At 40.0% G+C, this 23196-nt stretch overlaps 1 protein-coding gene across 1 annotated transcript in view; it reads right to left on the reverse strand.

Annotated features, from left to right (window-relative positions):
• Positions 1–427: 427 nt before the first annotated feature.
• Positions 428–23196, reverse strand: part of Nsun3 (NOP2/Sun RNA methyltransferase 3) — a 115080-nt gene continuing 92311 nt past the window's right edge. The window contains exon 6 of the mRNA XM_051150106.1: positions 428–1228. Coding sequence (XP_051006063.1) covers positions 1215–1228 — 14 coding nt within the window. The 3' untranslated portion in view covers positions 428–1214. The remainder of the gene's footprint in view (positions 1229–23196) is intronic.

Raw genomic sequence — 23196 nt, forward strand, 5'->3', positions numbered from 1 at the left:
CAAGGTCTTGAAGGACAAACACCTTGGACTTGCACTGTTTTCCTTATACAAAGATGAATGCCTGATATATAATGAGAGCTAAATAAATATGGGGGAAAACAATTCTCCACATTTCACATATATACAAGCTGAGGTTCAATGAAGTAAAAAAGCAAATTCCAGGACAGAAGTGGAGAAGGCTCAGCTGTTAAGATCAACGTCTGCTCTTCCAGAGGTTTAATTTCTAACACCAACACAATGGCTCACAATAATCTGTAACTCCAGTTCCCCAGGATGCAGTGCCCTCTTCTGATCTGTGGGGTCACCATAAACATGCATGGTGCACAGACCCACATGCAGGCAAAACATCCATAAAAATAAAGTAAAACTAAAAGAAGTTTAATAAAACAAAACTCAAGTCCCAGGCCCCATATCTTCGTCACTCCACTTAATCTTCCCCCATCTTGAGATGGGGAGGGTTCTCCATCCCTCTGGGTTGCTTGCTGTGAAGACTGGAGCCTTCTTGTATTTCTCAATGGAGAAGTGAAGAATGATTTGTGAGCTACAACATGGTGAACATCCATCTACAGACAATGATCCAGCATCAACTAGCAGTGAGATTTCTGACTGTTGTCTTCCCACTTCAAGCTGCTGGAGGGGGCAATTTTCTGTTCCTATGTGGTTAAATCCCTTGAGATCCATTTTATTTAATATCTAAGAAAAAAAATGAGCCTGACTTTCTACCCAGTGAGCATCAAAGCACTTGCTCCTCAGCCAGATTGTTTAATCGGCACCTTTCAGGTGGTTCTGAGTTAATTAAGAGAAAGCAACTCCAGTCGTGATTATGAGTATTTCAAACAGGTGTGATTTTCTGGCTGAGTTTAGCCAAATCTCTTGAGGACTCTTTCCATCCAGCGCCTCTCAGTTCAGTCTGGTCTAGGTAGATTGGGCATGCGGTTCACTCTATTGTGGCACAGCAAGCTTCCAATAGAGCCTTGTCAGAGCAATTTCACACAATGGGAGGGCATATGTGTTCTGCATATTAGGAGAAGCTTTTCTTCTCTGCCAAAGGAAAGGGCTTCCTATTCTGAATCCATTTAAAGCCTCAAATGAGGTTATGATGGTCAATATCACAGGGGGAAAAGTTAACAATGACAGTCATGGTTCTCACAGTCTTTATGCTTTGTCCAGCAAACCATCCAGGGAGCAGACTTGCTTTTCTCAATCTTCTTCTTCTAAGGACAGTAAGCTGGAACAGAAAATTTTAATTGTTTTTATTGCTAAAAATATATTGGAATTATCAAAAATCAAATGCTGATTTCACATAGATATTAAAATCATGGACATCTTTCCAAAAGAGCAGACATTAGCAACATCTAATCACGTCTAAAAATGCAGAGAATAGCACTTACAAAATAAAAAGAAACCTCATCACTTGGAAATGTCAACTGGGAAAATATTCTATTGCTGCACACCTTAAATATTAGTAATCAATGTGTAAATAATTACAGTTACATTGTTTTTAAATATTAGAACTGCTATTCACTATAATAAATGTTATGTAAAAAATTGTGTTTCTCCCATTATTTCTCAGGATTAACAGTGTTGAAGAGATGTTATGGATGTTATTAGCATGTAATATGTATTCCTATCCTTTGTTAAGATACCACCAAGTTATAGTCATTTTCCCATATCAGCATTTAAAATATGATTTCTGATCTAGGGAGACAGCTTAGTGGATAAGCATGCTTTGCTTACAAGAAAGAGTTCTTGAGTTTTCAATCCCCACCACTCATGTCTGAGTCAAGTATGACAGGGAGAACCTGAAATCCAATATTGTGAGGGAAAACAGGTGGATTCTGGGAGCTTGTGGGTCAGCCACCCTAGGCAAAACATGGTAACCTTCTAGTTTGGTGAGGGACCCTGTCTCAACGGAATAGGAAGAGTGACAGAAGAAGGCAGTCAATGTGCACTTTTGGCCCCAGCATGCACACATATGGACATGCTCACTCATCTGTATGTACCCCCCCACACACACACACACACAAGTTTTTAATCTTTGATTAATAAAAACATGCTAGAGGGGAAAAAGTACAAACATCATCTTTGTTCCAATTCCTTTCCCTGAGACAAAAGAAGAAACTATAATTTGTAGAATCCTTGCATTGGCCCAGGCATTATGCAAAACATTTGATGTAGAACATTTTGAGTATTCAACATCCTTGGGACATAAGTAGATGTGTGCTTTATGGAAAGAGAGAAGATTAGGACGCAGGTGCATTCATCATATTGATGCTACTGATAAGGCAGCTGAGGTTCAGAAAGGATGAAAGCTTTGACTGAGTTTGCCTGGTGCGATTGATGGCTCTTCTTGGTTTTCAACTTGACTATATATGGAATGAACTATGACCCTGAAATGGAGGGCATACCTCTGAGACATCTTCTGCTTGGTTTGAAGTGGATGAATCCACTTCTAGTCCAGAACTTTGAAGCAGGAAAACACACACCATAGATCCAGATATTGAGGTGGGAAGACATACCTTTACTACAGACCATATCTTCTTCTGGAAGCCTGTATAAGGACATGGAAGAAAGAAGGTTTTGCTATTTGTCTGCTTACCCTCGCCTTGCTAGCACATCCATTCCTATTTCTTTACTGGCATTTGAGCCTACCTCTTCAGCATTCCAGCATATACAGCTGGTGCAGAGACAGAGAGAGAGAGAGAGAGAGAGAGAGAGAGAGAGAGAGAGAGAGAGAGAGAGAGAGAGAGAGAGAGAGAGAGAGAGAGAGAGAGTCAGTCAGACAGAGACAGACAGAGAGAGACAGAGACACAGAGACACACAGAGAGAGTCAGAGAGGGATTCATTCCATAAGTTCTGTTTCTCTAGAAAACACTGACAAATACACCTGGAAATGAACCTCATGCTGGGGCCAGGAATGTGAAGGCAGATTTTTATAGCATCTTGTTCATTTATCAGGCAGGTTTAATGCTCTCTACAAGATTCCCCACTGTTTATATTGTGGGTGACATGCAACCTCGCTGAGTTCCACATTATTCAGGGCACACTTGGCCTCAGATTTAGAAAACAAACAAACATGTGCTTCATCCTCTATACCTTTCATAGTAAAGCATGTAAAAACAATTTAGGAGAAACTGAAATATGATTATACAGCATTTTCCCATAATTTCCAACTCAGGAGCTAGTCACATATTCAGTAAACTTCAAAGGGTTAGCCATAGAGTTTTCCAAATGCATTTGTGGAAAGGTTTTAGCTAAACCCTTGGTTTAAGTTTTGTTTTAAGTTTAACTTACTAATGAATGTGTACTTTGAGAAATAAATGGCAGAAGGAAACGGAGGCAAAATGGGAGTTAAGACGGCAATGGCGTGCACAGGGAATGTGCTCTTAAGAACTATAGTGACAATTCTGATGCATAATCACATCCCACACACCCATATGAAAGGCATATCATGAGTGAAAGCCTCAGCTGTCAATTACAATGTCTGTTCTCAACGCTGAGCGTTAATGAAGTGGGAGCAGAAGGGGAACACACATGGCTTTTATCAGCAGAACAGGGCACTTAAGTTCTTCCAAGTTTGCGGATTTCTTGTGTTGACTACACTACCAGACATTTTCATCCTGGAACTTAGTCATAAAATTAACATTTTCAAAGAGTATAGCCCTCCCCATAGGACTCAGTGCAGGGTCAGGCCCAAGTACACAACTTTAGTTAAATTCCTATGAAGTCACTTCTAGGAAAATGACTACAAAGCGAGAAGAGTGACACAAATATTGCCAAGTATTTCCTGTACTTCCTAGGTGGTCTTCTGTTTCAGAGAGTTCTTAATCCATATCTTCTTTTTTATTAAATTACATTTGTGTGTGTGTGTGTGTGTGTGTGTGTGTGTGTGTGTGTGTGTGTGTGTGTGTGTGTGTTATGTGTGACACACAGACTCGCTCAGCTTCTGGGAGTCGCTCTCTCTCCTTCTACTGTATGGGTCCTCAGGACTGGACTCAGATTGTCGGGCTTAGCAGCAAGTGCCTTTTACCAACTAACTCACCTAGCTCAACCAGGTTCTTGTGTTCATGACAGAAATAATTCATTCAATGGACATAGAAAATTTAAGCAAAAGTTTATGTAGCAAAGCTACACAAATACTCTAAAGAGAGTGGACTGCCTCACACTGGATGGTAACACCCAGAGTTCTAAACTATAGATATAAAATCATTGTTATTAATAATTATAAGGTGGATGGCATATCCCTGGAATAAAGGGACACATTTTCCCTTCCAATGCACAGAGGGCCAGTCTTCCATTTGGAATTTCTTCTTATGATCTTCTATCAAAGTTCACTAAAGAAAGTGTTAAAACCACAAAGCAAGCGATATATAAAGACCTCAGGCTGCTTGAGGATGCTGACCTCATATGTGCGGAAATACTCTAGTACCTTAGCTCTGATTAGCAGGAACAAGCTACCTTCAGCTTCAGGAATGTTTGACCACAAAGCAGGAAAGCGAGGGATACAGCTGCAGCTTTTCTGGGTGACCCAGCACAGTCTGGAAGCTGCTGTTCATATACCCTGGCTACTTAGCCACATGAGGGAGTTGCATATGGCTAACCATGGGAAGAGTGCAAGTACATCATGTGTCTACACTCTAGGCTGTGAAAACTCTACCTGAGATCTACCAGATCTCATGTTAACCTCCTGAGTGCCTGTGAGCTCAGAGGAGGAAGAGAGGAGAGAGAGGCTCAGGAGCTTGCAGACTAGAGAAGGAGCAAAAACTGATCTTTCCATTGGTGGGAGTTATGGTCAACTCTTAGCAAGAAGAGTTCAGAATACCACAAAGTTCACTTGCAGTGGTTTTATTTATTTTACAAGTAGTCAGTTCAAAGTACCACTAGTAAAAGTGTGTAAATACACACACACACACACACACACACACACACACACATATATATATATATATATATATATATGTATACCATAAACTCCCATAATCCTCACAACAGGCCCATAAAGCAGGTGTCTTTTTTTTTGTAGGTGTCATTTTTATCAGCGTTTACAGTCCAGGAACAGAGACTGCCCCATGACCACACAGCTCACCTGTGTTTGAAAGCAGTTCTTACCGAAGCACTCTCTTCCCAATTCATGACTAATCTTCATAGTACATAACCTCTCCCAGTTTCCAGAAGGCCCTCCATTTTATGTTTTTTGTAACTCACCACTTCAAAATATTAACTTGCTTCATTCTCATTGATCTAATGCCCTGTTCACCTCTGAGCTCCCGAAGTATTTTATTACAAAGGAGCACACACGTGAGTTCTCACATTCTCATAGTTGAATTTTAAAATGGCACGAAGTTCTTGGAGCTGTTCAGATCCATTCAAATACAGTTCTGCACCACTGTTTAGTACATTAGCAAGCTGTGCCAAAGCAATTTTCATCACTTCAAAAGGCACGTTCCAATGGGCCAATGAGTCTTTGTTTATTTATTTATTCAACCATTGTTATCATATTTATAACATCTAGAGATTAAGCTTACAGATGAAAAAAAAAAACCTCTCACAGAGGGTGGAAAATGAACAGATGGCAGGATTCCAGGAAATCTAGTAGTTTTCTGCAAAGCGATTTCAAGCAAAATTCAAGCATATGACTAGTTGAAGCAGGCAGCCTGCTGTCTGGGTTAGAGTTTACAGGAAAAAATGTAAGTCCCACCAGTACACATCTCATCTCTGACTCTGAGGATGTGCCCCAACCCTCTAATTTGTGCCACTCGGCACTAATCAATACATTACAAGCCCCTAACAGGCACTTCTGCAGATCCCAGAGAAACAACTCACACCCAAGAAAGCATGGGCGCCCTGAATATTCATACCAAGTGCAAATGTTAATTCATGCAGCGCTTTGCGTTAAACTGGTTTAATTATCTACTGAAGGAATCTATTAAAGGCACGCTGTCAATCCTACAGATGGGGTTCAGCAAAGTGAAACTGAATTGCGTGCCTTTTCAGTTAATTACCAAAAAATCTGCCTGACATGCTTTAAGAATGGTCAAGACAGAGGGGAGGCAGAGAGAGAGAGAGAGAGAGAGAGAGAGAGAGAGAGAGAGGAGGAGGGAAGGAGGAAGGAGAGAGAGGAAGAGAGAGAGAGGAGAAGAGAAGGAGAGAGAGAGAGAGAGAGAGAGAGAGGACATCAGTTCCCAATTCTCTGCTTGCAATCTGGGGAACACAGACAGGATGAGTGAGAGGCAGACAAACACAGGTTAGGAGACTATGTCCCTGCCATTACGTTGCTTGGAGTCTCATAAGAGATGTGCCACACTGCAATAACTAGTTCTTTTGAAAAACCTCAAGTCACAGATAACTGGCACTTCATTGTGGAGTCTGAAGCAATTGTATGTTTTAGCACTCAAGATATTTTTCAATTGCTGTTCTCAATACTTCAATATGTTGAGAAAATTTCTGTCTGTACCACTCTTTCTTTCTTTATTTTTTTTTCTTGTCTTTCTAATGTTTAAGTAAAAAAAAATCAAGAGACACGTGGGGATCTGGAGAGGGAGAGGTGGCTCATCAGTTAAGGAGCATGCACTTCCCTGCAGAAGACCTGATTTTGTCCCCAACCCCCACACTTGGTGGCACAAAACTAGCTCTAATCCTAGACACCCACTCTCAGGATTATACACACTCACACGCACCACACACATATATGCAGAACTTCTTTACAAATACTTTTTCTTTCCTCGTCATCTTCCCTAATTGTCTAGGTAGTTTCACTGGGACTTCATTGGACAAGCTCATCTCCAACTCTATATAATTCAAATAATATTTCAAAATATCTTGTAGGATGTAGTTGACTCCTAATGAAATCAGATCATCTTTTTTCCCTGGTTGGAAAATGCTCATTAGCTCTGTGCCCTGTCCAGACATATTTCTCATATTCCTTAATACACTTGAGCTTTAGATTTTATAGCAGCCATCTCTTTTTTCAATCTAGATTAAAATATTCAAGTCTCTACATTTTTTTGTTGTTGTTGATTTTTGTTTCATTTGGTTTGGTTTTGTCCAAGACAAGGTTTTGTGTATCCCAGGCCAGCTTTAAGTGGCTATGTAGGCAAGAATGAACCTGGACTTTTGATCCTCATGCCTCTATCTCCAGAGTGCTGAGCTTGCAAGAAAACGCTATCCTGCCAGTATATGCAGTGCTGGGCACCAAACACAAGGCCTCATGAATATAAGGCAAGCACTCTGCCAACTGCGCTACATCCCCAGTGCTAAAACCTTAAGCTTCAAAGAATAACCCTAAGTCATCAAGTCAGCTATTGTCACCTGCAGAATTTTTTTTTTTAAAAAAAATGATTCTTTATTTGGCATTTACAGAATCGCTATAGAGATGAATAATTGTCAAGGCTAAAATTTTTTGGAAAAATTCCCTATATAGCAAGACACATCCAATCCCCTTTCTATCACATAGTATGCCCGGAGCTCTAGCAAGTCACATCGGCTTTGTCTTCATCATCTCCCCAGATCATGTCCATGTGTCTCCACCTCTGAAGACTTCTGCACACTATCATAATCCTATTTTCAATGCTGCAACAGCATCCAAAGTTGTACCTGTGCTCTACCTTTGCTTCTCTTTAGTTTTATGACCCCACACATGGAAACCAAAGCATAAAGATAGCATACAAAGGCAAAATATAAAGTTCATGTCAAACTGAACTAAGCTAAACACAAGAAGATACTACTTGGTTCCATTTTGATGAGGTACCAAAAGCGCCCTAAGTCACAGAGACAGAAGGTAGAATGGCAGTTCACAGGAGCTGGGGGGAGAGGAAGGGACTTGTTTACTAAGGAAGAGTTTCAACTTGTTGAGACGATGTGATTATGGTTAACTATTCAATGCTATGCTGTTCAAAACTTTTCCAGAAGTCACATCAAATCTTTCTTTCTGCCAAGGACTTCAGGTGTACTCAGTGAAATGTCAAGCCTTCCCCATAGCATAATCAGCCTAATCATTGCCTGGTTCTCTCTAAAGGATCTTTCCTACCCTGCACTCACCTTCTAGCCCTGTCTCTTCCCAAGCCTCCTTCCCTCATAGTTTTGGGTTAAACTGGTTTCCTATGCTTATATATTTTCACCTATATCTTCACAAAGCACAGCATCTCCTCCACGAAGACCCCATTCATTCCCTATTCATTGTAGGGTGATGAGACACCACCTTGTCTGGACAGTGTCACCAAAGTACCTAAAATCACATCTGCCAGTGGGTACCTTCCTACTGCTCTACTTTTCTTCTAGAATTTACTAAAAGATATCAAAAACTTAGTTTTGTTTCTCTCTATCTTCTATACCTTAGACAGCAATTTGAGCCTTGTAGATGTGCAATAAATATTCATTAAATACTTAAATGAAGGCAAAGAATGAACATATATTATTACCCAAGTAAGATTTTTAAACTTGTTTTCGGGTGTTTACTCCAGTTTCTGATACAGTTTTCTACGTGTGCTCAGTCTACTTTAATATTATTATAGGAAGCTGGAAATGCTACTTACAGGGACTACTGTAGTATACTGTAATATAATATATGCAGCCTTAAAGTGGTTTCCTCTAGTTTTTAATATTGTGTATTATTTTTATTTTCCTGAGATCCCATTATCCCCCAAAGATGTCTGTGGAGAAATTTTAATCCAGTAAATGGCTACTCTGGCAAAGTATCACATCCAAAGACCTATGTCATCCAGCTGGAATACAGACATGTCATTAGCACACCTTTAATCCCAATCAGTGACATCTAATTGGGAGGCAGACAAAGTCTGTTGAATCAGAGAGAAAATTTTGACGGAGTGAGTCAGAGATAGGGGACGCCCAACTATCACAATAACAGACAGGAAGGAGAGGCTACTTAAAGGCAGCACGATGAGAGAGAGAGCAGAATTGAGTTTGTGCAGTTCCATTCAGTTCTGTTCAGTTCATACAGTCAGTGCAGTTCAGTTTGTAGAGATCAGAAGTTTCTCCAAGCAGAGCAATTCAGTGAGAAGCCGAGAGAAGCCAGGTTGAATCAGTCCAACTTGGAGAGGAGTTTTGAGCCAGAACAGCTGAGTTGAACCAGCCAACCAGAGTTCAGAAAGAACGAGAAATGGTGAGCTTATTCAGAGGTAAGTCTCGGAGGCTGAAAACAGTCTAAGCCTAGGTTAGCAGATGGAAGCTAAAAGCTGAAGCCTTCAAAGTCGGAGCTTTAAAAAAAAAAAATTAGATTATGCAAAGACTAGAACTTTCCAGGCCTAGGGATAGGCATAGCTAGAACAGAGAAAGAAACACTCTGGGCTCAGCCCAAGCTGTGTGTTTGAACAGCTTGAGTACAGCTCTCATCTCACCACTTCTTCTGAGGAAATAAAAACATTTCTAGATTTCTTTCCTATGACATGAGCTGCACTGCCTAACAAATCTGCCCCATTGAACAAGGACTTGAAGCTCTTGTTCCTGCCAGTGGGTGACACACTATATAGTAGCCATAAACTATAGATTGATTAAAAACACACTTCCATTAAAACCCCCATGCTGTCAAAAGCTAGAGGCATTAACTTTCATGTGCAATCCTGACTGTGGATATAAATTGGTGCCGACGGGAGACAAGAAGCTGAAAAGTAAACACAGCGCAGGAGCACAGTAAAGAAACCAGAGCAAAGGCCTAGGACAGAGCATTGTGCCTATGGTTGGAAGGTAAATAAAAATCTTTTAAAATGTTATGAAAAATGTCTAAAAGCAAAATTAGAAGCTAAGAAAGGCCATTCACAACAGAGTATCTGTAGCATATTTCCAACCTACAGTAGGAGTGAAATTCATGAATAATATTAAAGGTATTTACATGATCCACTGTTCTCTTGAATAGTGTTTGCCTAATGTAATAAGATCTGGATTGCTTGAGCAAAATACAAATTTGAGGTTATAACACCTCAACTTGACTGCCTATGTTATTAAAAAAAAAAAGGAGAGGAACTTTTATGAATACAATAGTTTACATCAATATTGCCACTTTATTTCCCTCACATCCTGGATTATGTGGATTGCAATCATATCCTGTAATAATTATATAGACTGTGAGAGAGATTTTTCTTTCATTCTTTAGTGTGCTGTGCTTTGGTGAAATCAAGGTCTTCATATTCAAATTTAATTGAAACAATTCTAATCACCTTCCATTGTAAAGAAAACAGAGTGTGAGGAAACACAGTATCTCCTAAAGCAAACAGAGAGGACCTCAATACAATAAAATCTAACTAAAACCTGCTCCCCTACCCCACTTTTTCAAAGTCACTTCTTTTAAAATATACATCAATCTCATTTCCTTCCAACTTTTGAATGTTGACAGAAATACATCTGCAAAGCAAAAGACAAATATCAATACCTAAGAAGTTCTCCCCTTTTCTTTCCCTTTCCCTTTATCTTTCTACTTGTACACACATTTACATAAAAAAAACCCTGAGTGGAAAAAGAAGAAAATCACACATTAATAACCAAGTTTTCTAGCTGCAGTTTGTCTCACAGTTTCTATGTTTGAGGGTAGCTTATCTTTATAATTTACCTATATTTTTCTAACCTGTGGTTTAAATGTGGATAGTTAGGAGCTCTCAGTGTTAATTTAAATGCTTTCACAAAAGGACTGTTTACCCCTTTATTAATATTGTTAAGCTAGCTCAACTAAAGAACTGTTTGATGAGTAATTGTTTTCCCCACATACAAATGGCATAGCTTTTGTTTTGGCTATTTTTGCTTCATTCACAGAACGCAGAATAGGTAGATCCTCTGACCTCTGTTTTTGTCTCATTTATGTAAGGTTACGGTCAATATTTTAACTGTCTGGAGAAATCAGTCCTTGTATCTTCCCCAGAAGTGCCAACTGTTAGCTAGTGATGAAAAGATAATGTGGTTCAGTTCTTAACATCAAATGAGTAAGTAAATCAGTATCCAGATAATAGCAACAGAATATGTTGGGTTCACACTTTCCTGTTTCTTTCAAGCCACATTAGAAGGAAAGGACATGTAAGTAAGATGCTTTTTGTGCTAATCCTTGCAAGTTCCTATAATTCATGCAGCAAATATTTTGAGAGCCTTCTGAATGCAGTGCTCTTGCTGTATGCCAGGGAAGATGAAGAAAAGGTGTGCTCATTTGTTTGCAAAGAATTTATAAACCTAAGGTGTTGTAGTCTGTGATCTTTTGAGTAAAAGCAAATACCATCTTCATCAGATCAGCGGTGCATACTTACAGAGTACATTGTGATATGACTTGTTGACCCTTATCAAAAGAAGAAATGGGGAGGGTCTTTGGCTCTGTACCTGAGATTTCAGCTGTTCTTCTCAGCCTTCTGTATACAATTTTTCTCTAATTGCACAGGGGTTTGTGGGGTAGTAATTGAAGGGGGTTCCATTTGTGCAGTAACAAATAAGCCATCATCCATGGTGGGAGCAGACTTTCCAGTAGCTCTCTATGCAGGCTCTTGCAAGTAAGCCAAGTAAACCCATTGGTTCTCCAAGGTGAACAGCAATGGAATTATATTTCCTCATTGGGATAGATACTGCTTATGTCTTTCCAGGGAAGACAATTTTACAACAAAAGGTTTACCTTTTACTTTTTGGAATTATATATATATATATAATGTGTGTATTATGTGTATATATATGTATTGTATACGTATAATATATACATGTATTATATATTATGTATATATATTATGTATACTATGTATATGTGCATATACAATGTATACATAATATATATTATGTATAGTAGGTAACCTGATAATCATTGGCATCTAAAACCTGTCTCAACATTCTATCTATCCAATACAAAGTCTGTAAAGAAGGAAATGGTGACAGATTGGTTACCAAAATGACAACAGTACCTAATCCTTTACTCATGTACTGTGTAACAGATCCTCCCTTTCCAAAGGTAGTATCTGTTTCCATCCTCCTTAAATCTTTCATCAAGCAACTGCAGAAGGATCAATGTGCTAGTTCTGAACTCAGATTTCAAGAGGCTGTGACCCCTCTTGCTCTCTACTCCCTGCCTTGGGAGCCACCATCAGTGTGAGCACAAACCCAGGCCAAGTGTCTGGATGGTGAAATAGATCCAAATGAATCACTTCCATCACACAAGCCAAACCATCAGTGCTCAACTAAACATAAGTAAGTTAAGCCTGACTCAGCAACCCTCCTAGAGCTGCCAGGTTTTCACAGATGTGTGAGTGAGCCTGCCGGGATCAGTGAGCTTCATCTGTCAGCAAAGTTAACTGCCCAGATGACTCTTAGATTAATGATAAATAACATGAGATTATTCTTTTGTGCCACTGGGTTTTATTGTTTTTCCCCCAAACAAAATTAATTTAGTTCCAGTTCCAACTAAGAGGAAAAACATAAATCTTGAAGATTGAAAATAAAAATTCCTTAAAACCTAAACCATTAAAAAGTTAAGTCCTCTCCCTTAGCAGTAAATGCTGAATGAAATACAAATGTACTCAAGAAGCAGGGAAGAACAGAACCTTGAGAATGTGTCCTAGGCAAGATCCCGACATTTCTGCCAATCCTATTTCTAGCTTAAAACCCAGAGTAGTCAGAGGCAGAAGTATACCACAGATGTGTATGGCCCTGGAAAGAGCTTCATCTCGACAGGAAAAGGGAGTTGTGGTGTATCTTTCAGGGTAAGGGAAGGACAAGTCTCCATTTAAATTAGAGAGAGCGGGGAGGGAGGGAGAGAGACAGAGACAGGGACAGAGACAGAGACAGAGAGAATGAATATCCCTATGGAGCCATGGTTGTGTCTGAGAACCCAGAACCTCTCTACTCCACCTTGAATTTCTTGGAAATTGGGGAAGGTCATTTGTATTAGGGCAGCAGCTTGGCCTATGGAGCTGAGACTTTCCTTTCACTAGCAAGAGGGTGTCTGCAATCATTCAGTCTCTAAGCACCTGCCTTGGAGCTTAAATCATTGGGTGTACTGAAGCCTGGGAAAACTATGGTGCTGCAGTCCTTAGAAAGGCAGTGCTTTTCCTATTACTAATACCAAGAAAGTAGTCCCTTTCCATCTGGCTTAGTAGGGTCACCTGGGCTTTGCTAAATGATACAGAATTTAGAAGAGCTCACTGGGAATTCTATTGCCCTCTTTGAGCTCAGCTTTCCACTTCACTGAGTTTAGAACGGGGAGACTATTTTTTTTTTTTTTTTTTTTTTTAGCATTACAGACAGTCTCTGAGTCTAGACACCTTATTACACAACGTTGGTGGGTGATCTGTAACGGATGGTCATAGTTCTGGCCACTGCATGGAAAGCTGTTGTTGGCTATTCAAGCAGGTGGATCCCCTTTGAAAACATTGTAAACCTTCAAGGCAGGAAAGTGACCAGGCCACCAACCTGAGGAGCTCCAGTGGCCGAGCCCTACTCCCCAGACTTCCCAAAAGGCCCTAATGGCCTTAACATCTCTAATGGTCATTCCTAGCCCCAAGGCCCTGCTGTAACATGAAAAAAAAATTCTCTCCAATGGCTGAAGAAGAAAACCCCCAATGCCTGAGCTTGCCAGTCCCTGCCAGAAAACTCCCAGTCCCTGAGGACAAAACACCACCAATCCCTAAACAACAAAACCCAGAAATTCCTGAGCTTCTTCCAAGCTCAAGACTTGAAATTCCACCAGTCCTCACACTGGAAATCTCCATCCTGGAAAGTCTATCCCCTAAGAAATCCTATACAAGCCTTGCCTCCTGTTCAGTTTGCTACTGTTTCTTACCTGTACAGAGGCAGCCACTCTCCTTGATTTTCCCCTCCCAATAAATCCCATGTGTGAGGTTTGTTGTGTGGTGTGACTGTGTAGTACTCTTTGGCTCCTAACTGCAGGGCTACTTTTCCCTTCAGAGCTGCAATACTTACAACTACGGTTGTGTGATCAGTAGTGCACAACTCGTTTATGTAACCTAACCTTTCTGTGTATATGTGTGTGTGTTTAAATCTTTAAAATACAATAAATGAACTTTCATGAACACAGATAGAATAAAAGAAACACTATTTATGATGACACAAACAAATTCTGAAGGCAACTGCCTAAGAGAAACTAAGACAAAACAAAAAATAACTGTATGACCTTGCTTTGCTATAGAACCTTAATATGTTAAATTTATGAAAATAGAATAGACTAGTAGTCTACAAGAGCTGGAAAGAAAAATGAAGATAAGAAGACAATGAATAGTTCAGAGGAATGGATATACAGTATGAAGGAAGAAAGGTAAATCATTAAGAATATAGTTTTTGAGAGGAACACTCCTTCATTGCTGGTGGGAATGCAAACTAGTACAGCCACTTTGGAAATCTATCTGGTGCTATCTCAGAAAAATGGGAATAGGGCTTCCTCAAGACCCAGCTATTCCACTCCTTGGAATATACCCAGAAGATGCTCCAGCACACAACAAGAAAATTTGCTCAACCATGTTCCTAGCAGCCTTATTCATAATAGGCAGAACATGGAAACAGCCTAAGTGTCCCTCAGTAGAAGAGTGGATAAAGAAACTGTGGTACATATACACTATGAAATACTACTCAGCTATTAAAAACAAGGAATTCCCAAAATGTGTGGATAAATGGATTGAGCTAGAAATGATCATAATGAGTGAGTTAACCCAGAAGCAGAAAGAATCAAATGGTATATACTCACTTATATCTGCATACTAGCCCAAGGGGCATGTCCCACGAAAGCCTTCACTTACCAGGAAACTGGGACAGAGGGGAAGGCATCCTATTGGGACTCTAAATGAGAGACACATGGGAGAATAGCAAAATAAAAGGATACAGAGGGTCCTAGAAATCTACAAGTAGAACAATATGATAGGCAGATTTGGGCCCAAGGGTCCCGCTCAAACTAAGGCACCAGCCAAGGACAATACAGGAGGTAAACTTTAAACCCCTTCCCAGATCTAGCCAATGGTCAGAATATTCTCCACAGTTGAGTGGAGAGTGTGATATGACTTTCTCACGTACTCTGGTGCCTCACATTTGACCATGTCCCCTGTAGGGGGAGACCTGGTGGCACTCAGAGGAAGGACAGCAGGTAGCCAAGAAGAGACTTGATACCCTATGAGAATATATAGGGGGAGGTAATCCCCCTCAGGAACAGTCATAGGGGAGGGGAATAATGGGAAAATGGGGGGGGGGGAGGAATGGGAGGATACAAGGGATGGGATAAACATTGAGATGTAACAAGAATAAATTAATAAAAAAAAAAAAGAATTTAAACTAGGGCTGGAGAGATCACTCAGTGGTTAAGAGCACTACCTGCTCTTCCAGAGGTCCTGAGTTCAAGTCCTAACAACCACATGGTGGCTCACAACCATCTATAATGCGATCTGATACCCTCTGCTGCAGAAAGAGCACTCACATGCAATAAATAAAATAAATAAATCCTTAAAAAAAGAGTATAGTTTTTAAAATATATGTTTGCTCATTGATATGGCTGATTAAGAAAAGAGCAAAAGAAACAGATCACCTTAGCCCTACTGAATGTGTAGTGACCCATTCTCTAGAATTTCTTCATCCTTCCATCTCAAAACATTAACAATATTTTTTTGTTGTTTTTTGAGACAGATTTCTCTGTGCAATAGCTGTGGCTGTCCTGGAACTCACTTTGTAGACCAGGCTGGCCTCAAAATCACAGAGATCCATCTGCCTTTGCCTTCCAAGTGCTGGGATTAAAGGCATGTGCCACCATTCCTGGCTCAACAACACTTTTTAAGTTTGAGTGTTTAGTCACGTTGTAGAAACAGGGATACTGGGTTCAATGCAATCATCTCCATTTTCCAGCCCAACACTAACTACAGCCCTGTAACACTCAACACTAAAATCCAAGGGCATAGTGAGAGACAGGACTACGGTAGGATGTATAAGGGAAAAAGAGCCAGCAAGTGCATGTAGCTGGAGACAGGAAGGATAGCAAGTACAAAGAACTGATAGCAATTCTGTAGGGCTACAGCAACACTTGATAGCGAAATAGTCACACAAGACACTGGATACCATGATGTATTTTTTTTTTTTTTTTTTTGGTCAGGTTTGCTGACAGCCTTTAAGCAAGGCATGACCTAATGAGGCATAAAACTTAGAAAGGTCATCCTAAATGTGCCTGATTTATGGAGGAAACTAAGAATAATGTCAGGGAGAACACTGAGGAAACTTGGAGAGACATCGAGACATCTCAGGGAGAACTGGTTGCCTGAATTAATACAACAGCACTGAGGGCTGAAGAAGTATGGAAGTAGAAAGCTTAGACCAGTGCTCTTCAACCTTCCTGGTGCTGCAGCCCTGTAATGAGAATTTTGGTTTCTTAAAAAAAAAAAACACACAGAAATGTTACGGGATGTTTTCATTTTTAGCTCCCAGGTGTGGGTACAAGAGGCTGCTTCGTAGCAGCTGGCTATGATTTGCCCCGTGCTATAGCAAGCATGTGGTTTTACCAGAGGCAGCTGGTTTCTTTGAGTGTGTGACATTTGGAATTCTGGGAACTTTTCAGAGGATATATGAATGCTAGGGTCCTAAGAAGTGGTGTGGCTGTTGGTGGTGTTAGTTGGTTGGTTGCTGTTTGTCAAGTAGTCATTCACAAAGAAACGAGAAGAAAGGAGATATCCTGATGGCAAAAGTCAAACTTGGCTCAAGGAACTTGACACACCTAATCAGCAGGAAGTAGTTTAATGATAACTTTGCCCCCTTTCTGCTCCATCCTTTTTTCTCTCCTTTCTAGTGTTAGGGAGTTAATATGGCTGGAAAATAAAAAGGAACCCACGAAGTATCAGACACCGGCTACATGGCCCTTTAATCATGGTCCTCGTGTTGTGGTGACCCCCCCCTACCATAAAACTGTTTTGTTGGCACTTCATAACTATAATTTTGCTATTGTTATGAATCATAATGTAAACATGATATGCAAGACACCTGATATAGGATTCCTGTAGGGGTCATGACCCCCAGGTTGAGAACTGCTGGCTTAGACAATTTGGACAGAAAATGTCAGAAATGGTGAATGGATAAGCAAGTCTCTGACTGTGGCAGGCAGTGAGTGAAGGTGCCTGAGCACAACGCTAAAGGATACAAGACAGAGAGAAGGCAATGAGTTTGAATTATTTGAACACTAAGGTTATAATGTACAAAGAGTAGTCATCAAGTCATCTAATATTTTCTACAGCACAAAACGGTGGCTGGCTCACAGTAAACACTCTACAGCGCATTTGTCAGTGATTGAACAAAATGCTTAGAAAAGAGATCTAAACATGAACTTACAAACAAAGGAATAATAATCATAGACTTGGTGAACTTATCTCATGAGAGAATGAATCTGATCAATTTTGCTAAAAATAAGGACATTAGAGAATTCTAGCCTAAGGCTGTCACCCGTCTTCAAGGAGACAAGATCTCTAGATACTTCTATTCCTTTTTCTTGTCCAAACCCCATAGAAAGAACAGTATGGTGAACAAAATTATAAGACAGCCCCTCTCCACCATAGTTTCTATTCTGAGATGTAAACAGGGCCTGTAAATTTCTTCTGGCTAACGGAATTTGGTAGTGGAGCCTGGATGATATTCTCTTAACTAATATGGATAAAAAGTAGAAAATAGGTCGCCAATGACCAATCTCCTAGAAAACCCACCCATTCTCACACTAGCATTGGAGAAGCAGGCCACGAACTATTACATCTAAAACTAACATTTTGTAAATTAAGGTTTCTGCTACAAATGTGTAAAGGCTGAGAAATAGGTTGCTTTCCTGTTTAGCTGTGAGATATAAGAGCTATCATTTAGCCAACAATTCCTATTGCAGTCATATTGCAGACCTCACACACAAAATGTAATTAACGGGTACTTGGGATTCTGGCACAGAGAAAAGGTGAGATGGTGACTCTGCATTGCTTTAATAGCTAAATTTGTACTAATTTCTTATGCACCATAAAAATTAATGCAATCAGACAAGTGGAACTTGATTGGATTCAAATGAAGAGGAATTGGGGCAAACAGGGTGCTGGTATTGCAGTTCTATTATGCGAGCGATGAGAAAGAACAATTGTAAGAGAAATAAAAACTTGTTTTGGATAGAATGAATCCACGGTGCTACAACTAACAGAGTTTCTGGATAACTTACAACTTAAACAAAAGACATACAAGCTTGTAGTCCAATATTTAAGTCATTCACTGTGAAATGAAAGAGTGTGTGCATGTGAGTTGGAGAGCAAAATTTTAAACAGTTATGAGATCGTGGAAAAGAGAAAAAGTTTCTTGAGAAAGGGCAGTATCAGCGAAGGCTAGTATTTAAGACATGTAAAAAGGAATAGGAATTGTAAAATATCATTATCATTCATTAGAAATTAAAAGCGGCTCTTGGGCATTTGATCCGAATAGCTTCAATAGGACATGGACCAATGAAATCAATATGGTGTGGCACCGGTGGCACCAGTCTACAAACATGTAGACACTGAATAACAATTTTAGGGCAATAAAGAAGGAAGTGGTGCTTAATGGTAAAGAAAAGATACAGAGTACCAAGCCAGCTAATTTTTAGCACAGAAGAAGAACTCAATAAAGAGAGTACAGAGGCAGAGACATGGAGGTGACTAAGATATGACACCTTGCACTCAAGCAGAAGAGCAGCAGCCTTCTATTATGCTCAGTCTCGGCTTCTTGAAAGAGAAGGATGGTTGTCCACTTCAAAATGAGAGGCAAGAGTGAGACCAGAAACTGGTAGTGGGACCAGGTTTGGGATAGCTCATGTGCAGACTGTTAGAGGATCAACGAGAGATTAATGAAAGGATTAAGAAGCAATTAAAGTCAGGCAGCGTGAATTGGTAGGAGGCCAAGGCTGTAGAGTTTTGCTGGAAATCTGTTATTGACACTGGGTAACAGTGAGGAGAAAAGCTAGATTGACGGTGGGTTGGTGGCTTGCAGGAGCTCAGCTTGCAACAGTGAGGATACCACCTACATACACTATGCGACTGCACAAAGACAGCAAAAAGATGGAGATTTTTCACAACAGATGGCAAATGGACTTTCAGCCAGCCATGACATGGGCAAATCTTATAAAATTACCCAGTAGAATATAGAAACTTCCTGAAAGCATCTTAATCATGGTCTTTTTAGTACTGGCCTTAATGGTCTACTTAATTGTCGGAAATGGGTCTTTTTTATTCTGAAGTTCCTCATGCTTCATGTTTAAACATTGCCATTTTCTTGACATGGGTTAAGCAGAAGTCATTTAGTTGACTCTGAGTTTACAGATGGGATTTAAAATCTTGGTTCTGGAATTTACTAGGTGCGTTAAGGGTTATTTAAAACTGGGACCAACAGTTAACGGAAGGGAACCAGATGTGGAAAAGAGAGAGTGGGAAAGGGCAGAAGAGGAGGGAACAGTATGGTGGCATACAAACCTAAGGATTCCCTGTTAAAGCCCATTACTTTATACACTAACCTAAAATTTAATGTTAAAAAAGTTTCTTCATTTCTATATGCCATACATTCCTATTCCAGGTGGCAAAGGTAATAACTTCTAACTTATGGGGTGCATTTGACAATAAATGAAATCATTTATATGTTCATTCTTGGTTTCATGACTATACTAGATATGTAAATAAGACTATTAATATGACCTTATATATTAAGTGCAGACATTTTATAAAGAAAAGTGACCAAGAGTCTATCCTCTAAGCATTAATTTTCTTAATATTTTGGTACTAAACATACAATTTGATACCAAGAAAGAGGACATAAAGTTAATCCCCATAGTTTTACAGAAGAGAAGATCATGGCCCAGAGAATACATCTGGCTTTTCTAAGGTCACATGGCTAATGGGCTGTAGCATTGGGCCTACAAATGGGGTCTTCCATATTTAGGGCTTCACTCTCTGTGATGGAAGCAACAATATCAATAGCTAATGCTTATTAAATCCACAGATGCTCAGAACACTCACTACTTTGTATGTGGAATCATTGTTTGCTATACGAACAATGTTTCATATCGGCTAAGACACAAGCTAGAAGGAAATCAGCCAAATCCAGCCATTCTAGATGCAACAAGAACACCTTAGAATTATGTCTGCAGCATGAAGTGCACAAAAATTAAGCATGAATTTAAAAAAAAATTCAATTCTTCAACTATCTCAGAATAAATTCAATTTTTGTAATTTTCAGGAAAAAAAATCTTGGAGGCCTTGTGCTGGTGAAATTTTCTCATCAACTTTTCATAAAGCTAGAGTCACCAGGGAAAGAAATGCCCTGACCAGACTGCCATGTAGCCCTGTCTATGAGAGATTGTCTTGATTGATGATTAACATGGGAAGACCCAGCCCACTGTGAGTGGCACCATCCCTAAGCAGGTGTGCCTGGCCTATATAAACAGTCAATTAAACATGAACTAGACAGCAAGCCAATAATCAGGATTCCTTCAGTGCTCCTCCCTCCAGGTTCCCACTTGAAATTTCTCAAAAATGGGCTGTGATGGGAGAATATGAGATAAATCTTTTTCCCCCTAAGTTGTTTTTGTTCAGAGTGTTTTTTATCACAGCAAGAGAAAAACAAACTAATACAGGTCTCAAGTTGAGCCTATCAACTTTAAATTTACTCTGCAATATAGCAAGGCTCTGACTAGTTTTTTAGTTGAACAAGCAAAATGAAATAAAAGCACTCTGGAAATGATATTTGTATGGTTGAGCTCAATTTGCAGATAATAATTTAATAAACAAATATTTGCTGTATATTTCACATAGGGTTTCAACCATAAGGCCTCAAACTGTGCTTGCTATATAGGAGGAGGGGACGAACAGGAGGAGGAGGAAGAAAAGAAGAAAGAGGAGGAGGAGGACAAAGAAGAAGAAGAAGAAGAAGAAGAAGAAGAAGAAGAAGAAGAAGAAGAAGAAGAAGAAAAATTCAGCTGTCTGCATTCTTTAAATTTTATACAATAAGATTCTTTAAGTTTAAAGCAATAAGGAGCTGAGGATCATTGACCAGTGCATTAGAGTATTAGAAGTCACCTAACTAGTGGGATCCCTCCAGCTCAAAATCTGTTTATTATGTATGGGCGGTGTAAGAAAATTTTCATGCAGATTAATAAACTCACTGTATTCCTACTAGATGCTAGTTATTTTATGTTCTTGTGGATACATATATAAATGCCCTGCCTTTAGAATTATCTTGTGTTATAAGAGAGGCAAATGCCTAAGCATTTCAATGCTAAGTCAGAGATATAATGAGGGCTTTATTTGGGCCAGCGCAACAATGAGGGACTGAGTGGCACTTAGTCTCATCTCTATCTCAGAGTTGTAGAGGAAGATGATAAATGAACTCCAAAGGATGAGAACAGAATTAGCAAGGGTGAGAAGTAGCAAGTGTGGAAAATGATCCCTGACACCATCCAATCTCATGTGTTCTGATCACAGGATGTTGTTAAGTATTGCTGAATAGGGAAGTCAAAGCAGAGAAACAGGTAACAATACAAACATTCTTGAAGCCAGTTACTGGAGGTACACATGAACTGTGTGCAATAGCTGAAGAGCAGGGGCTTAAGGGAAAAGATTTGAAGGAAAAGACCAACTAGAAACATCTAGATACAATAAAATTAGCATCTAAAGAGTTGCAGTACCAGCACACATGAGAGCTGTTAGATGTTAGAATGCTTGAAGAGGTTACCTGCAGGAAACAGTGGCAGCATCCAATGAGGAGGTAAGTGCCTAGAATGGTACCATGGTTTCCAGTGCGCATGTATTCATGTCACTACTGTCTAGAGAACACAGGATAAAGCAGGGAAGGGGGAGAGGAAATGAGGTTGGGATGAATAGAACGCTGGGTGCCTGTGAAGTATCTAGAGTTAATGGCCTCATAAATGAAGGTTGCAGAAGTCTATGGTTCTCAGTTTTTCCTGACTGCAACTGTTTGCAGCTATATGTGGCCCATTCTGAAGGCTGGTTAGTTACCGAAGGAGGCACTAATACAAAGAATATAAGCAGAGGCATGCCCCCTTCTGCATTAGACTGTAATTCTCAACAGGGAGCCTCCATCACCTGCTGTGTTCCTTTGGTCCACTGACCAAGTGGAGCCTTACAAGGCCAGCCTTATCAGCACCATCAATGCCAGCACATATATAGCATGTGATGCTTCTGCCTCCCTATCTCATGGCAACACCATTGCCAATGGAAGCGAATTACTCTAGGCCGTATCCATGAATCACCCAAAATCTCATCTTTTCCCTTCCTTGCTTCATGCTAAGCACCCCCGTTCTCCTCCATGTCAGTTATCTTGTTTTGTTATGCATTTCTCCAACTGTCCCAGTTACAGGCTCTATTAGTGTCTTTTTTTCCCCCCTCTGCTGCCTTACTGACTTTACAACACAATTTCTAGATTCAAAACTATTTTACTTGTGGCGTTGTGGCAGAGCTGATCTAAATTTGAGTCTCAATATTTCTAGATAGGCAAATCAGATGAGATCATTCTACCCAGAAATGAGGCACAAAAGAATTTCTCTTTCAAGATGGTTGTAAAAAAAAAGATGGAAGTTGTCTTAAAGTGCCAGTCATCTGGTAAAACGGCCCTTTGCTTCCCTGACCACTCTTACTTCTATCCATGCATTCTTTACAGCTCATCTCTATCCTTCAGCTTTCTTCTTCTATGCTTCTGTCTGTCTTACTGTCCTCATTCATTCATTCATTCACTTCTGAGACAGAATTTCACTCTTATAGCACTGACTGACCTTGAATTCAGGATCTTGCTGCCTCAACCTCACAAGTGCTTGGATTATAGGCCTGCCTGTTCTGCCTGCTTTCATATTTTCCAAACACTGTTCTGTTTTCTATCTCAGTGCCTCTTAGGTCTCATGGTCCCAGCATAAAGAAGAGGAGCAACTATGTTAGGAAACCTGGATTATACAGCATGCACAATTCTGATACCTGTTCTCTTCATACCTCTTTCAAAGTAAAGACTCTGTGACCGATGCATCTCCTTTGATGTGCATCCATAGCTGAGCAGCCATTATGTACTTGCTTTTTTTTTTTTACTTATGTACATTATTGTGTTGGTGTGGAAGTGTGTGGATACTCTCGAAAGCCAGAAGAAAGTGTCCGGTCTCTTGCAGCTAGAGTTAGAGGCAGCTGTGAACCTGGCAACCTGGGAGCTGAGAACTGAACTCTGGAGCTCTGCAAAAGCAGTCTGTGTGCACTCTTAACA

This window comes from Acomys russatus, chromosome 8, assembly GCF_903995435.1.
Source record: "Acomys russatus chromosome 8, mAcoRus1.1, whole genome shotgun sequence".
Taxonomy (NCBI): Eukaryota; Metazoa; Chordata; class Mammalia; order Rodentia; family Muridae; genus Acomys; species Acomys russatus.